Genomic DNA, 17,851 nt, shown 5'->3' on the forward strand with positions numbered 1-17,851 from the left:
TGGTTTGCGATGCAGGATGATACCAACAGCATGGGTTCGATTCCTGTACAGGCTGCGGTTACCATGAAAGACTGTCCTTCTCAATCTCTCTCCCTTACCTGAGGCATGGTGACCATCAGGTTAAACTCACCACCACCTATCTCTCTCTCTGTATCTCTCTCTCTCTCTCTCTCTCTAACAAGAGAGCAGGACTATGTCCTTTATTTGAGAGCACCGCAGATGCAAGACAAAGGAGGATTATTGGCAGTGACCTATTTCAAACAACCTTTACCCAGTCCCACATCCTGGCAAAGGTGGCAAACACCACAAGGTACCAGCAGTGGTCACCTCAGACAGTAGTGCAGAAAATTCATAAGAATGGTTTCAGGGATGGAGAAGTTCAGTCATAAGAGAGACTGCGAAAGTTGTGAATCCTATCTTTGGAGAAGAGGTATTCAAAATCAGTACATTGAGTATAAGAGTTGGGTTGGCATATTGTGGCCATACAGGACATTGGTTAGGCCCCTTTTGGAATATTGTGTTCAATTCTGGTCTCCCTGCTATTAGAAAGATGTTGTTAAACTTGAAACGCTCAGAAAACATTGACAAGGATGTTGCCAGGGTTGGAGGGTTTGAGCTATAGGGAGAGGTTGGATAGGCTGGGGCTGTTTTCCCTGGAATGTCAGAGACTGAGGAGTGACCTTATGGAGGTTTATAAACTCATGAGGGGCATAGATAAGGGTGGATAGTCAAGGTCTTTTCTGTCGGGTAGGGGAGTCCAAAACTAGAGGGCATAGGTTTAATGTGAGAAGGTAAAAATTTAAAAGGGGCCTAAGGAGCAACTTTTTCATGCAGAGATTGGTGCGTGTATAGAATGAGCTGCTGGAGGAAGTGGTGGAGGCTAGTACAATTACAACATTTAAGAGGCATCTGGATGGGTATATGAATAGGAAGGGTTTAGAGGGACGTGGGCCAAATGCTGGCAAATGGGACTAGATTAACTTTGGATCTGGTTGGTATGGCTGAGTTGGACCTGTGTTTCTGTGCTGTACATCTCTATGACTCTCTGAGGGGTCTGAACAGAATACGTAGGGAGGAACTGTTCCCACTGATTGAAAGATTGGGAACAAGAGAGCACAGATTTAAAATAATCGAGATGAAGATGATCTATTCCATGCAGCAAGTGGTTACAGTTTGGAATGCACGGCCTGAGAGTATTTTGGAGTTAGGTCCATTCAGGGCTTCCAAAACAGAATAGGCTGTATCTGAAAAGTAACAATGTACTAGGTCATGGAGAGACGTTAGGAGAATGGCACAGGTGTATTGCTCATTTGGAGCACCAGAACAAACACGATGGGCTGACTGGCCTCCTTCTGCACTGTAGCAATTGCGTGATTCTGTAAAAACACTCCTTACAGCCCACCTTTCACCAGGCTCTTGGATGCATGTTCTGATGGTTTCTCCATGAATACAGCTGGAAGAGAGAGGTTTTGCTGAGGCTTTTCATATTAGACTAATCGGAATAAACACAAAAATGCTAAGTGGTCGGTCCAGTTTGAATGAATGAATGAATTGAATTCGCTCGATTGTCACATGTACTCAGATGAAAAGTGATAAGTTCATAAGTTGACACTTCCACCACTACACAGACTACCTCGGTACAATCCTTAGTTACAGAGTAGAGAAATGAAGAAGAAACATTACACTACAGCGATACACTGTATGACCATAGGTCAGAACAACAGGAAACAAAGTCAGAAAGACAAACATCACAGTCTGTCTCCAAGGGCTCTCTGCATCAGCCCAGCTCTGCACTGAGCTGTTGCTGCCGCACTCCAGCTACAAGGGAAAAGGTTACAGATTGGCAAGTCAACTTTCATTGCTTGAATTACCTCGACAGAGGAAGCAATGAGGAAGCCTGGCATTTGGCCTGATACTGCTAATGCTGTACCTTTATTTACATAGAAACATAGAGAGAATAGGAACAGGAGGAGGCCCTTTGGCCCTTTGAGCCTGCTCTGCCATTCAATACGGTCTTGGCTGATTGTCCAACCCAGTCCCACTCTCTCCCCCGTACTCTTTGATCCCTGAGAACTAGAACAGATTCCTTCCTGAAAACATTCAGCACTTTGGCCTCAACCACTTTCTGTGGCAGAGGATCCTCCAGGCTCCCCACTCTCTGGGTGAAGACATTTCTCCCCACGGTGGTGGAGCCTGAAGGATTGCCCAGGGAGTACACCTATAGTGTCTTCTTCTACAGCCCCAGTGGTATGTAAACTGTGTGCAATCGGTGAGCAGATAGAGGTTGGGGTGTGCAGGGGAGCTGCTTAAAGCCAGTGGCCCACAGCCACGGTTCTGATTCTGACTCACACACACACATTGCTGTTTTGAATTATTATTTTACAGTCTTCTCTGTTTCTGTTAATTACTTTTATCTCCTGAAGCATTTTAGTTGCTAAGTGTAAATGGGCATTGAGCCTAGAAACCAAGATATGCATTTCTGTAGCGCCCTTTCATGGCTGTGGGACAACCCAAAGCACTCCACAGCCAATGAGGTATATTTGGATTATACTGACTATTGCAGTGTGTGGAAAAACACAGCAGTATCCCACAAGGACCATGAGGTAGGACACCAGCTGACCTGTGGTGTTGGTTGAGGGACAGGTCATGGCTGTGGTGTTTTTGAGCTTCCTCCCTGCACATGCTGCATTTGTCAGGACTGTGTGTGTGTGTGTGTGTGTGTGTGTGTGTGTGTGTGTGCGCGCGCGCGCGCGTGCGTCTCTCTCCCCGCACCCATGTGGTTAGCACTGCTGCCTCTCAGTGCCAGGGACCCGGGTTTGGTTCCAGCCTCAGGTGACTGCCTGTGTGGAGTTTGCAGATTCTCCCTGGGTCTGTGCGGGTTTCCTCCCACAGTCCAATAAGATGTGCAGGTTAGGTGAATTGGCCATGCTAAATTGCCCATAGTTTTCAGTGATGTGTAGGTACGGTGCTTTAGTCAGGGGTAAATGTAGGATAATAGAGGATGGAATGAGTCTGGGTGGGTTACTCTTTGGAGGGTCAGTGTGGACATGTTGGGCCAAAGGGTATTGTTTCCACACTGTAGGGATTCTATAGATTCTAAGTGCAAGATGATAAACATGTGTCTATTCTCAACAAGATTTACGTTTGATGCAACCAACCAATCAGTGCCATAGCGTGGTGTTTTGGTTTGCAGTGCTGAGATGCTTTACTATATTAAAGGTGCTAGATCAATGAACATTGTTGTTGCTGTTGTACATAGTAACCTTTCAGCTGGGCTGGTTTCTGATCAATTCCTTGTCTTTCAGGGACCGATGAGGAAGACCAAGGGGACAGTCTTCTCCTGGCCAATGTGGACGAGTTCTGGTGGTTCCCTCACATGTGGAGTCACATGCAACCCCATCTCTTCCACAACCAGTCAGTGCTGGCTGAGCAAATGCTCCTCAACAAGCAGTTTGCACTGGTGAGTTGGAGCATGGCCCACTTATAACTTCTTTACTGGCCCCCAAACGTGTCATCCATAAAATTTGCCAAACGAGACCAGAAAGATCAGCCAAGCAGAAAAACACAACTTGTTCCTAAACTGCGCCCAGTGGTTTCGTACACAGTTGAAAATGTTTTGTCCCTGAAATGCTCTAGATACAAAGGGTTAGCGGGCAGGTTCGCTACCCCCCAAAGGTCTCCTGAAGACCCAGGAAAAGTTAATGAAGGTGTCAACAAGTCAAAGAAAATTGGCCTGTCTCAGAAGAATGGACAGACCATGAGATTCACGCAGAGGGCGGTAAATATGGAATGAGCTGCCAGAGGACGTGGTGGAGGCTGGTACAATTACAATGTTTAAAAGGCATCTGGATGGATATATGAATAGGAAGGGTTTAGAGGGATATGGGCTAAGTGCTGGCAAATGGGCCTAGATTAGGTTGGCATATCTGGTTGGCATGGACGAGTTGGACCCAAGGGTCTGTTTCTGTGCTGTACGTCTCTATGACTCTGGCTCGGAGCAGAATTACACCATTCTGCACATCAGGTCTGCTCCATCATTCGATCATGGCTGATGTGTTTCTCAATTGGTGAGGTGCCTCTCCACCAGTCACCGATTGGTCCTGTCTCACATCTGATGCATAAACATTGAAACCTAGTCACAGAAAATGCAAGAGAGAAGTGCCCATGATTGGGGGAGCAGTGAGAAGCTTTGGTTTCAGTGTCAGAGACTGCTGAAGACTGAAGGAAGTGTTGGGTGGCTTGGGGAGGATGGCGATGTCTGTAAAGAAGCAGCCTGTCCAATGGGGAATGGGGACCAGAGGCTTGTGGGAATGCCACTTTGCAAAGGGCAGCACGGTGACTCAGTGGTTAGCACTGCTGCCTCACAGCACCGGGGACCCAGGATCGATTCCCACCTTGGGTGACTGTGTGGAGTTTGCACATTCTCCCCGTGTCTGCGTGGGTTTCCTCCGGGTGCTCCGGTTTCCTCCCACAATCCAAAGATGTGAGGTCAGGTGAATTGGCCATGCTAAAGTGCCCATAGTGTTAGGTGCATTAGTCAGGGGTAACTATAGGGTAGGGGAATCGGTCTGGGTGGGTTGCTCTTTGGAGAGTCGGTATGACTTTGTTGGGCTGAAGGTCCTGTTTCCATACTGTAGGGAATGTAAAGGGGAAGAGGAGCTCCAAACTGGGGAGAGGGTCTGCAAAGAGGGTGCGGGCAGTCTTAAATCTTTCAACTGACTTGCAGTGGATACTATTGTCATTAACGTTGCAACATTGGTTTAACGGTGTAGAGTTGTATTTCAGGAATATGTTATCACATTTCAAAGTATCTCAATACTGTGAATTGCTTGAAATGCAGTGACTTTGGTAGAGACAAGTATGCAACTGTTTAGTTGTGATCTCACCAGCCTGCAGAAAACATGTTTAGCGTGATGTATGGGTGTGCCAGTTATTTTGCAAAAACGAACTTCTGCTAAATTCTGCCTGATGTAGGTAAAGAGGGTAGATAGAGTAAATGCAGGAAGGATGTTTCCATAGATGGTGAGTCCACAATGGGGGTCATAGTGTAAGGTTACTGGATAGGACTGAGATGGAGGAGACATGTCTTCACCCAGGCACTTGTGAGCCTGTGGAAATCCCTGCCGGAAAAAGCAATTATTGAATGTTTTACGAAGGAGATACAGTTTTCAGGGCTCAAGGAATCAAAGGATGTGGGGAGAAAGTGGGGAAACTGGTTATTGAGTTGGATGATCAGCTATGATCATATTGAATGGTGAAGCAGGTTCAAAGGGCTGAATAGTCTACTCCTGTTCCAGTTTTCTACATTTCTATGTTGTCTTGTGGTGTCTAGGAAATGAATGCTTTCCCTTTGTGTCAACAGTGATGATTAATGGGAATATTGTTGAATTCTTCTAATTCTGCTTCTGAGTCCAAATACCCCTTGCATCAATACGAACACAGAAGGGATTTTTACCATGTGTGCACCTTGCCTAATGAAAGAGTTAGGAAGAGCGTCCATTTGTCCATACAGAACTTCAACACTCTCCTCTCGTTCAGTATAAAGGATAGGTTTCCCCTCTATTGGCATGCTCACAAATTGTCCTGATGTTTCTAAGACAAGGAGCTTTGACAAGCTGTGTCTTTGTTTTTCAGCAATGCCCCCAAGTTAGCAAGAATGGAAAGGTTGCCCTTGGAAATCAAAAACATACCTCTTGAAAGGAAAACATGTTACTTTGACCCTATTGTAATGTGCATTTTGAAAACTCTTTCATTAAGATACATTTCAATTTTATCCATTTGGATGGCTGACAACTCCCAGGATTTTCTTTGGAAACTGTGTCTTATCCTCATTACTGTTCCCAACACCATCTGTATACTGGTTTTGTATCTGAGTGAACAAAAAGTCAGGAATAATTGAAGAACAACTCCTGAGTTTGCACACTACTGGTTTGATTTTGGAGTCCTAAAGTTCCTATCAAATATATTTACTCTCAAAAGATGTTGGACTGGATTATATACTGAACGTTGTGCTCCCCACACCCAGAGTCAAGGTTGGGTCAAGTCCACCTCAGCTTAGATTTAGTTTTGCTGAAATTTTTCAGGAATTAGTTTGAGGCAGGCCTTCAGTCTGTCTCCCATCTCGTAGAGCTGTCAGCCAACCAAAGACTGGTGCCTCTGCATACCAGCAGCGCCACCAAGAGCAATGGTCATTGCTGGTACTGCAGCTACATGAAAGATGTGGCGTTCAGTGATGGACCCAAACCTCACGTGCACCCAAGATCTCGCTACGGTCTGGCTGACAGGTTCCCGCACGGAGGGAATTCCATTATTGTGAGCCAATGACAGTGGGGATATATTTTCAAATTAGGATGGTGAGTGGCTTGGAGGGAAACTTGCAAGGGGTGGTGTTCCCATGTATCTGCTTCCATGTGGATGGAAGTGGCTGTGAACTTGACACAAGGTCTGGGTGCCCTCATACGCTGGTCACTGACATGAAGTGTGTGGGTGGCATAGATGATGAAGAAGACAAGTGGTATGTTGACCTTTATAGTGAGACGGTGTGAGTACAGGAGCAGGGGTGTCTTGCTGCAGCTGTACTGGGGCAGTGGTGAGACCACTCCTAGAGTATTGTGTGCAGTTTTGGTCTCCTTATCTAAGGAAGCATGTTCTCAGTATGGATGGAGTCTAAGATTTACCAGATGGATTTCTAGGATGGCAGGACTGATGTATGAAGAGAGACTGGATCAGTTAGGACCACATTCACTGGGGTTTAGAAGAATTAGAGGTCCTCAGAGAAGCTTTTAAGATGTTAACAAAACTAGATTACAACAGGGTAAATGCAGGAAAGATTAGATTAGATTAGATTACTTACAGTGTGGCAACAGGCCCTTCGGCCCAACAAGTCCACACCACCCCGCCGAAGCGTAACCCACCCATACCCCTGCATCTATATCTACCCCTTACCTCTTGATGATTGGGGAACCCAGAAGTGGGGGTCATGGGATATGGGGTAGGTCATTTAGGATGGAGGTGAGGAAAAATGTTTTCACCCAGAGACCCTGTGGAATTCTCTGTCACTGAAAGTGTCCAAAACATTTAATGTTTTCAAGAAGTAGTTAGATATAATTCTTAGGGCTAAAAGGGATCAACGTGGGAACAGGGAATTATGAGTTGGATTATCAGGGATGTTCATATTGAATGGCAGAACAGGAATGAGGGGCCGAATGGCCTACCCCATTCCTATTTTCTATGTTTCTCTGCAATCAAGGTCAAAAATGCCATTTGTATCTTGCTCTGGTGCTGTCAGCTACCATTTAGTGCAGCACAGATCACAAGAGTGCAAGGATTGAATCAATATGTTCCCGCTGTTGTCTGTTCCTGTGAAACCTCAGTTCATTAAATCTGTCTGTCACCGCTTCCACTAACTGTGCAAATTGCAGTATTCGTATGACAGTGACCGTGCCATTAATTCTTACACTCAGTGCTTTCTTTCTCTTTTGTCAATACACATAGCTCCCGATCTCTGTACAGCAGCTGCTAAAGGTGATTGCTGAGAGTTTACCACTGTGTTCTTTAGAATGGCAGGAACTGATATTATAATTAATGGATATATAGATATTGCATGGTTCTGTAAGCAGCCACTGCCTGGGGTATAACTGTATCAGACAAAACTGAACTGTAGCTTCTTGGAGGTTCATTGTCTTCTCTCTTCTCCCTCCCCAACCTGACTCCAATATTCTATCTTCCTCACTGCTGCAAATATAACAAGAGTTTTTTGTAAAGAGTTGAGAGCTCATTAACAGGTCTGGTTGTCTGTAGAGATCTGTCATCACACCAGAGGTGAGAAAATAGCAGGTGATCAAACTGCAGCTCTTGCAGAAGTGGTGCCAAATTCTCTCTCTGCTGTGTGCAGTGATGTTAATCAAGGCAGAATCCTTCTCATTGTGAGGTGAAAATCCACAGTGGCCTAAGGCCTAGTCATATATCCTTCTGTTTACTTGTAAAAGGAGAGGGACTTTTAAATTAAAAACATGCCGAGGGTTAGAGATTAAGCCTTCGTGTAGCAGTCTCACGGATATAAAATGGAAGCATCAAGGCGTAGATCTGAGGATGCGTATCCAGAAGGACCCTGGTTAAGATGTCCAGGTTGGATTGGGCCTGTTGTTTTAGGTGTTCCCAGCAGCATTAGAAACATAGAAAATAGTGGCAGGAGTAGGTCATTCAGCCCTTCAAGTCTGCTCTACCATAAAATATGATCATGGTTGATCATCCAATTCAGTACAATGTTCCCACTTTCTCTTTAACCTTAAGAACCAGACCCAACTCCTTCTTGGAAACATTAAATGTTTTGACCTCAAATACTTTCTGTGGCAGAGAATTCCACAGGCTTCTGACCCTCTGGGTGAAGACATTTCTCCTCATCTCACTAAGTAAGACCATAAGATGTGAGAGCAGAAATTAGGCCATTCAGCCCATTGAGTCTGCTCAGCCTTTGAATTGTGGCTGATTAGTTTTTCAACGCCATTTTCCTGCTTTATCCCCTTGGCAATCAAGAACTTATCTATCTCAGTCTTATATATATTCAATGACCTGACCTCCACAGACTTCTGTGACTGTGAATTCCATAGATTCACCACTCTCTGGCTAAAAGGAGTTTCACCTTATCTCCGTCTTATGTTTCCATTACTCTCTAAGTCTATGCCTTTGGGTCCTTGTCTCTCCTGCCAATGGAAACATTTTCCCAATGTCCACACTGTCTAGGCAGTTTTAATCAGGTCCCCCTTCATCCTTCGAAACTCCAATGAGTGTACTTTCCTTTATTGGTCAAAGCATTGAGTATAGGAGTTGGGAGGTCATGTTGTGGCTGTACAGGACATTGGTTAGGCCACTTTTGAAATATTGTGTGCAGTTCTGGTCTCCCTCTAGTTGGAAGGATGTTGTGAAACTTGAAATGGTTCAGAAAAGATTTACAAGGATGTTGCCAGGGTTGGAAGGCTTGAGCTACAGGGAGAGGCTGAATAGGCATCTCCGTCATTTCTAAATGATTCTGAGGAAGGGTCACTGGATGCGCAATGTTAACTCTGCTTTCAGTCCACTGATGCTGCCAGACCTGCTGTGTTTCTCCAGCAAGTTCTGGTTTTGTTTCTGATCTCCATATCCACAGTTCTTTGTTTTCTTCATTTAAGCGTGGACCTGCCCATATGACATGGCGCTGTTTCTGAAGCTGCGAGGCTGTCCTAAACTGTGAAACCATCCGGATAACACTCCCGGGAGGAAAGAAGGATGGTTTGGATGTTATAGCAATGCTGGGTTTGTTGGCTTTGGATGCAGGCAGATGACCAGAAGACTTGTATTCCTCCCCTTCCCATGTCTCGGCTCGGTCTTTACGAGGAGTTGAGTGACATGAATTCATCGTACTGTCTCGAACAATCTGACTGCGTTCCTGCTCAATCCTTTAGCAATGTTTCACACTGGGTTCAACTAGACATGCTTGTTTCATACGGTCACCTTCCCTACATTCCCTCTTAAGCTGAAAGGATACATGTCCACACAGAAAGCACAACTGGAAAACAGACCCCACACTAGCAACGTTCCCTTTAAGATGTATGGGCAAGCACTCACAGGACAATCTTAACAGAGCTTAATCTTAACAGGTGAAACTAGATGGCTGTACGCCTGATACAGTGACTAAAGGAGGAACTTGTGGTGCAGTGCTGGTGTCCCTACTTTTTCCTGTTTACTCATGGGACATGGATGTCACTAGCTGGATCAGCATTTATTGTTCGTCCCTAGTTGCCTTTGAGAAGGTGAGCTGCCTTCTTGAACGACTGAAGTCCATGTGCTGTCGGTAGACCCACAATGTCCTTAGGGAGGGAGTTCCAAGATTTTGACCCAACAACAGTGAAGGGACGGCGATGTATTTCCAAGTCAGGTTGGTGAGTGGCTTGGAGGGGAACTTGCAGGTCCTGGTGTTCCCATCCATCTGCTGCCCTTGTCCTACTAGATGGAAGTGGTTGTGCGTTTCGAAGGTGCTGTCTGAGGATCTTTGGGAAATTTCTGCAGTGAGTCTCTTAGGTAGTACACACTGCTGCTACTGAGCATCAGAGCTGGAGAAAGTGGATGTTTATGGATGGGGTACCAGACAAGCAGACTGCTTTGTCCTGGACATGTCAAGCTTCTTGCGTGTTGTTTAGCGTTGCACTCCTCCAGGCATGTGCGGACTATTCCATCGCACTCCTGACTTGTGCCGTGTAGTTAATGGACAGGTTCTGGGCAGTCAGGATGTGAGATATTCGCTGCAATATTCCTAGGCTGTAACCTGCTCTTGTAGCCACTGTGTTTATATGGTGAATTCAATTGAGTTTCTGGTTAATGGTAATCCCAAGAATGTGCATAGTAGGGGATTCAGTGATGGTAACACCATTGAAAATCAAGAGGCGGTGGTTAGATTGTCTTTTATTGGAGATGGTCATGGCCTGTCATTTGTGTGGAGTGAATGTTACTTGTCAACCCAAGCCTGGATACTGTCCAGATCTTGGTGCATCTGAACCTGGACTGCTTTAGTATCTGAGGAGCTGCGAGCGGTGCTGAACATTGTACAATCATCAGCGAATTTCCCCAGTTCTGATCTTATGTTCGAGGGAAGGTCATTGATGAAGCAGCTGAAGATGGTTGGGTCAAGGACACTACCCTGAGGAACTCCTGCAGAGATGTCCTGGAGCTGAGATGACTGACCTCCAGTAACCACAATGATCTTCTTATGTGTCAGGTATGACTCCAACCAGCAGAGAGTTTGTCCCCCAATACCCATTGATTCCAGTTTTGCTGGGACACACTTTGGCACACTCAGCCAAGTGCCATGATGTGGAGGTGCCAGTGTTGGACCAGGGTGGACACAGTCAGAAGTTACATGACACCAGGTTATAGTCCAACAGGTCTATTTGAAATCACAAGCTTTCGGAGCACTGCCCCTTCATCAGGTGAAGTGTCACCTGTGGCCTTGATGTCAAGGGCTGTCACTCCCATCTCAATTCTGAGCTTGGAGGCCAAGGTTCAAGTCCCCCCCCCCGTGCTAGAGATGTATCATACCATGTCTGAATGGGTTGATTTGGAAAAAGAAAATTTAGTTGTTTAGTAAAGTGCCTGTTTGGTTATCAGGAGTTCTTGGGTTCAAATGCCCTGATGCCTTTACCAATTTTGTTAGAGATAAAGAAAAACTGCAGATGCTGGAATCCAAGGTAGATGAGCAGAAGTTTGGAAGAACACAGCGAGCCAGGCACCATCAGGAGGTTGAGATGTCAACGTTTCAGGTGTAACCCTTCTTCAGGACAAGTTTTGTGGCACAGTGGGGCATATCCAAGGTCAGTACTGGGGCCACAGCCCTATATTCTCCAGAAGAACTCACAAACATCTGACCTGGAGTTAGAAATTGTGGACGTTGTGACACACAGCAGTGGCGTTTTGGTGAGCTCGGCTCCCGGCTGGAATTCCTGGGGAGTTTTCCGTTGAAGATTGACTTGTGCTCATTCACTTCGTGATGGAAATGAAGCAGGTTGGAGTGAGTTCATATCGAGGCAGAATACTGCAGATGCCGAAATAAAGAGACAAAATGCTGGAAATTCTTTCAGGCAGGATCTGTGAATGAAAACAGTTATGGCCCTCATCAGGGTGGGATGGATAAATCACTTCAGTTTCCTCTTGTGCTTCATTCTAGGGCCTTACAAAGTTGTCAGGCTGTATTTTGTGAATTAGATATCCATTGACAAATCCACTGTGTCCCAGTGTAGAAGAAATCTCTCTAAATAGTACTCTAATCTTTACACTGAGGCTCATTATAACCAAAACATACTGGAGAACCAATAGCATCTATATTTGGTTTGTTCATTCATTGTTTCGATAGCCTTAACTGGGCCCTTGCTTCTTCTCTGCTTTTATCAATCCCTTTTGGGGTGGCACAGTGGCTCAGTGGTTAACACTGCAGCTTCACAGTGCCAGGGCTCCAGGTTCGATTCCAGCCTCAGGTGACTGACTGTATGGAGTTCACACATTCTCCAGGTGCTCTGGTTTCCTCCCACAGTCTAAAGATGTGCAGGTTAGGGAGAATTGGCCATCTTGTTCAGGCATGTGTTGGTTAGGTGCATGAGTCAGGGGTAAACTTCGGGTAGGGGAATGGGTCTGGGTGGGCTACTCTTCAGGGGGTCGGTGTGGACTTGTTGGGCCAAATGGCTGATTTCCACATTGTAGGGATTCTATGACTAGGTGGGTTTAGCCATGGAAAATACAGGGTAGGGGCTGGGTCTGCATGGGATGTTCTTCAGAAGATCAGTATGGACTCAATGGGCTGAATGGCCTGCTTCCACACTGTAGGGATTCTATGATTTTTCAGTCTATGTCTATTTTTCTCCTTTCACTTCACTTTTCATCATCAGTTTCTCCTTCTGTTGTCAAGGAGACCAGTCTGCCTGGTCTTCCTGTCCAGTGGGCAAAAGTGAGGATTGCACATGCTGGAGACTAGAGACAGAGAGTATTGTGCTGGAAAAGCACAGCAGATCAGGCAGCATCCGAGGAGCAGGCGAATCGACGTTTCGGGCAAAAGCCCTTCATCCTCATTCCTGATGAAGGGCTCTTGCCTGAAATGTCGATTCCCCTGCTCCTTGGATGCTGCCTGACCTTTCTTCCCAATGTCCCATTCTTGACCATCACTCTCCCCCTGATTGTACCTTTCAATAAGTAAATGTCTACTCTGTATCTAACTTGATAGCTTGAGTTGCTGTCTGACTGCTTGGTTCAGAATATTGTCCACCTAGCCCACGTTTCAAGAACTATCATCCTTTCTCTCACATTCTTTCTTCACCATCCAACACTCACTTTGTGGAGAACTCACTACAGAATAGTGGCTCTCTGAGACTGCATTAATGACACGCTGAGTCTCAGTCACAGAATGTTCAAGGCAGCTTGCTTAAAGCATTGTCTGCATTCCATCAGTGGGTCAGGAACTTGGTAAAGCAAAGCCAGAGGAGGGGTCAGCACTAAAACATTAAATTAGAAAGGATAAGATCAACCTGGACATAATACTTCAGCTTAATCAAATCTCGACAGGGTGGGGACATGCCACTCATCCCAACTAGCCCCACACCAGCTGTCCAAAGAGTATCCCATCCAGGTTCACCTCCCTACCCTATCCCTGCAACCTCCACAGCTAATCCGCCCAACCTACACATCCCCGGACACTGTGGGTAATTTCCCATGACATCCTGACCTACATATCTTTGGATCGTGGGAGGAAACCAGAGCACCCAGAGGGAGCCCACACAGTCTCGGGGAGAATGTGCACACTCCATGCAGACAGTCACGTGAGGCTGGAATTGAACCTGAGTCCTGGTGCTGTGAGGCAGCAGAGCTAACCATCGTGCCACCCTGCTTATATTGTGGACAAAAGACCAAACACTCTCAAAATATGCAGAAGGTAGTGTGGACCCTAACTTTTTCTTATTTTCAAGATAAATGTTGCATTCCAAATGCAACTCGATGGTCAGACTACTGGATTTAAAGCAAACATGCTTTATTCATCCACCAAAGTTTAAATACAACAAAAGAAAAAAAAATTGGAATAACAACAGAAAAATACACACAGTAACTATCACTAATTAACTGCTCCAATATAGTAACATCAAATAAACACACCCTTGGCAAAGGGCAAATTCAGAAAACAGATTGTCTCATATGCAACTCCTGTAGCAGGAAGAGAACCCAACTTTTGGGTTGCAAGTGAGAGAGAAAAAAAACTTGCACTTCCTCAAGACCCAAACAGCAACTACTGAAAGCTAAAGATCCTGGTTCTGTGGGAGCTTGACCCCACCCTCTCAGGCTGCTTCTATTGTTCCAAATTCTAAAAAATTTCCAAGGCCTCTCAAGCTGTTTACTCTAATGGCTCTGGTAGATTACTCATTCACCTCTGCCTCAAAACCTCTCCTCAGAACAGAACCCAGGACAAAGTACACCTCTTAATGCCACAGTACCATCACACTTAGAGTATACCATTATCAGATTCCTGGCAGCATCTGTTCAGGATTAAGGGGACATTCAAGGAAAAAGCCAAAGGCAGGGAGGAAAACGAACTTGTGATCCTTGTTTATTCAGCTGTCCAATGACAAACCAGGTGTTCTGTTTCTCTCTTGCAGGAGCATGGTATTCCCACTGACATGGGCTACGCAGTGGCACCCCATCATTCTGGGGTTTACCCCGTTCACATCCAGCTCTACGAAGCGTGGAAGCAGGTCTGGGGGATGAAAGTAACAAGTACAGAGGAGTACCCGCACTTGAAACCAGCTCGATTCCGGCGAGGGTTCAGACACAATGGCATCATGGTGAGAGCTTTAATACCATGTCCCAGCTCTCCTCTCGTCACCATATAGAGAAGCCTCTGAAGTTTAGGTTTTAATTCCCTGTACACCAGACACAGCTAGAATAGACAGGGCAAGAGTACTGACTCCTGCCTTAATTTGAAAGCAGCAAGGGCAGCAACCTTTGGACTGCAGGGTCCTTTTATCGGAAGATGGGATTTGAAACTGTGGTTTGGGTTTGGGAGCAGTGACAGTCCTTCAGAAGCTCAGAAGCAGGGGCCAAGGACAGAGGTCTGTTCAAGTCAGTGTCTTGTACACCAACAAACAAGATATGGACTGGACACTGGTTAGGGGACATGGTGCTATGGTCATTCATGGTAGAATCTAATTCAAGTAGTTAACATAGAAACATAGTATATAGAAGTAGGAGCAGGACCATTTGACTCTTTAAGCCTGCTATTCCATTCACTATGATCATGGCTGATCATCTAACTCAATAGCTTGCTCCTCCTTGCCCCCATATACAATCATATAGCATGGAAACAGACCCTTCAGTCCAACCTGTCCAGAATCCCAAACTAAACTAGTCCCACCTTCCTGCACTTGACCCATATCTCTCCAAATACTTCTTATACATGAATTCATCCAAATGTCTTTTAAATTTTGTAACTGTATCCACATCCACCACTTCCTCTGGCAGGTCATTCTACCCACAAACTACTGTCTGAGTGAAAAAAAACATTCTCCTCGTGTCTTCTTTAAATCTTTCTCTTCTCACCTTAAAAATAAGCTGCCTAGTCTTGAAATCGCCCACCTAGGGAAAAGACACAAGGTCACCCCTTGACCTCCTACACTCCAGTGAAAAAAGTCCCAACCTATCCAACCTCTCCTCATAAATCAAACCCTCCATTCCTGGCAACACCCTGCTTAATCTCTTCTGAACCTTCTCCAGCCTAATAAAAGGCTATAACATACCCTTTGACCCCTTTAGCTGCAACTGCTGTACCCAACTTCTCCTTGAAATGATACAATATTCTGGCCCTGACTACTGTCTGCAGTAGTGAATTCTACAGGCTCCTCACTCTCTGGATTTAAAAGCTCATCTCAGCAGTGGTGACCATGACACTGCCATTGGGTTTGTGTAAAACCCACCTGGTTCCTTCTGGGAAAGATATCTGCCATCATCTGACCTACACATGACTCCAGACCCACAGCAATGAGGGTGACTCTTAACTACCCCCTGAAATAGCCCTATGAGTCCTAAGTTCAAGAGATGCTTGTGATGCACACAACTCACTGAAGAATTTTAGTAATTGCCTTGTCCAAGGAGCTAATCTGTGAGTGTGAGACGTACAAAATAATACATGGCTTTGAAAAGGTGGATGCTAGAAAATTGTTTCTGTTAGGCGAGGAGACTAGGACCCGTGGACACAGCCTTAGAATTAGAGGGGGTCATTTCAGAACGGAAATGCGGAGACATTTCTTCAGCCAGAGAGTGGTGGGCCTGTGGAATTCATTGCCACGGAGTGCAGTGGAAGCCGGGACGCTAAATGTCTTCAAGGCTGAGATTGATAGGTTCTTGTTGTCTAGAGGAATTAAGGGCTACGGGGAGAACGCTGGCAAGTGGAGCTGAAATGCGCATCAGCCATGATTGAATGGCGGAGTGGACTCGATGGGCCGAATGGCCTTACTTCCACTCCTATGTCTTATGGTCTTATGGCATTGTCAGAAGCTACACATTGCCAACCAGTAGGTGTTAAGAAATGGAGGGCTCAGGTCTGGGATCAGCCTGACTGCCTGGGTAGTCTCTGACTGGGCAGGCCATTCATCTAACAATGCATCCCTGATACTCCCAATGCATTATCCTGTGGCACTGACAGCTTCTTATAATGAGCTTGTTAGTGCAACGCTGACTGTTCCAGCCTTCGTGAGACCTCTGGTTCCTTTCTTATTGCACAGAGGAAACCCACTTTGAAGTTCTGTGTTTCATTTTTACCAGGAACTCTCAAGGGATTCCTGTCAGCTCATTCCCTGGAGCAACTGTGGGCCTGTCACTGACAAACGTAGCAATATGATGTTGCAGCTCACTGTCTTATAAGTTGATCTGTGCCACTGAGCCAGCGTCTTGAGAAATGTTGACAGTGCTGTCAGCATGAGATGGTGAAATCTTTGCGACTGACATTGTTTCGTTTTTCCTTGTCTCTCTAAAGGTTCTGCCTCGTCAGACATGTGGGCTTTTCACACACACGATATTCTACAGCGAATATCCCGGAGGGCCCAGAGAATTGGATAAGATCATTAATGGAGGAGAGCTCTTCCTCACTGTTCTCCTTAACCCTGTGAGTACGTCAGTTCCGATTTCTCGCTGAGGGAATGTCCGGCAATTAACTGAATAAGGGACTTGTTACGAGAGCTCACCCCAATTGCCAGGGCTCCTGACATCAGAAAAAAAAACAATCGTGAAATAATACCAAAACCTGATCGATAATAAAACCTCTCGTGAAAAGCTGCAAGAGATCATGATGGTTTTGGATCTTGACAAAGCCCCATTTGTTTCACAGATGGCATTATGGGAAGGAAAGCTGCCATCCTTGTGTACCTGGTCCTTGGCGTGACTCCACACCAATGGACTTGACTATTAAAAGGCAGCCATGTTAATGTTGAATCCACCTGAATCACGTTTTGAGGCAGTGTTCTCCAGGTTACAACAACCCCTGCAGTTTTTACACAGTAGAGATGACACAGAAACAGGCCATTTGATCCATCGTAACCATACTAGTCTCCTCTCATCCCATCAGAACATCCTTCTCTTCCTTTCTACCTTGTGTGTTTATTTAGATTTCCCACAAATGACCTTAGCCACCTCACATACTCCTCATGGTTGTGAGTTCCACATTCTCACCGCTCTCTGGATAAAGGAGCTATTCCTGATGAAGTTATGACGGATTGCCGGTATAGATGGTTTCTCCTTGTATACTCCATTGAAACCACGCATGATACTGAGTCTCTGTCAAGTCTCACCTCAACTCTTAATTTCCCCAAGCCTCTAAGTGAGGTCCCTCATCACAGACACCATTTTCACAAACTCCAAGGGCACCCAGAGTAACTATGCGCCTTACCCAAAGTACCTATACATCTCCATTTGCAACGAAAGGCAAGCCTTGAAGTGTAGACAAGTCACACCTCAGTCCTGTACAGGATGGAGTTAAGAGCAAAGTATGACGAAGATCATACGATGGAGGAACCGAAGAAGGCCATTCAGCCCATCGAGTCTGCTCCACCATTCAATGAGATCAGAGCTGATCTGATAAACCTCAACTCCACTTGCCTGCTTTCACCCACCTAAATCTTGATTCCCAACTGACTAAAAATCTGTCTGTCTCAGCGCTGGATATACTTCAATGACCGGGCGGTGCTGGTATTGGACTGGGGTGGACAAAGTCAAAAATCACGCATGTAACTTTTCAAAAAGTTTTGAGATTGACATATGAAAGAACTGAAACCAACACGGTCATTCTAAAAGATGA

The 17,851-nt window shown here is 45.6% G+C and overlaps 1 protein-coding gene across 3 annotated transcripts in view; it reads left to right on the forward strand.

Moving 5' to 3' along the window:
- Positions 1–17,851, forward strand: part of ndst1b (N-deacetylase/N-sulfotransferase (heparan glucosaminyl) 1b) — a 322,190-nt gene that overhangs the window by 216,476 nt on the left and 87,863 nt on the right. For all 3 annotated transcript variants that reach the window (XM_072590317.1, XM_072590316.1, XM_072590318.1), the window contains 3 exons: positions 3,306–3,460; positions 14,163–14,348; positions 16,535–16,663. In XM_072590317.1, coding sequence (XP_072446418.1) covers positions 3,306–3,460; positions 14,163–14,348; positions 16,535–16,663 — 470 coding nt within the window. The remainder of the gene's footprint in view (positions 1–3,305; positions 3,461–14,162; positions 14,349–16,534; positions 16,664–17,851) is intronic.

This window comes from Chiloscyllium punctatum, chromosome 20 (assembly GCF_047496795.1).
Source record: "Chiloscyllium punctatum isolate Juve2018m chromosome 20, sChiPun1.3, whole genome shotgun sequence".
Classification (NCBI taxonomy): Eukaryota; Metazoa; Chordata; class Chondrichthyes; order Orectolobiformes; family Hemiscylliidae; genus Chiloscyllium; species Chiloscyllium punctatum.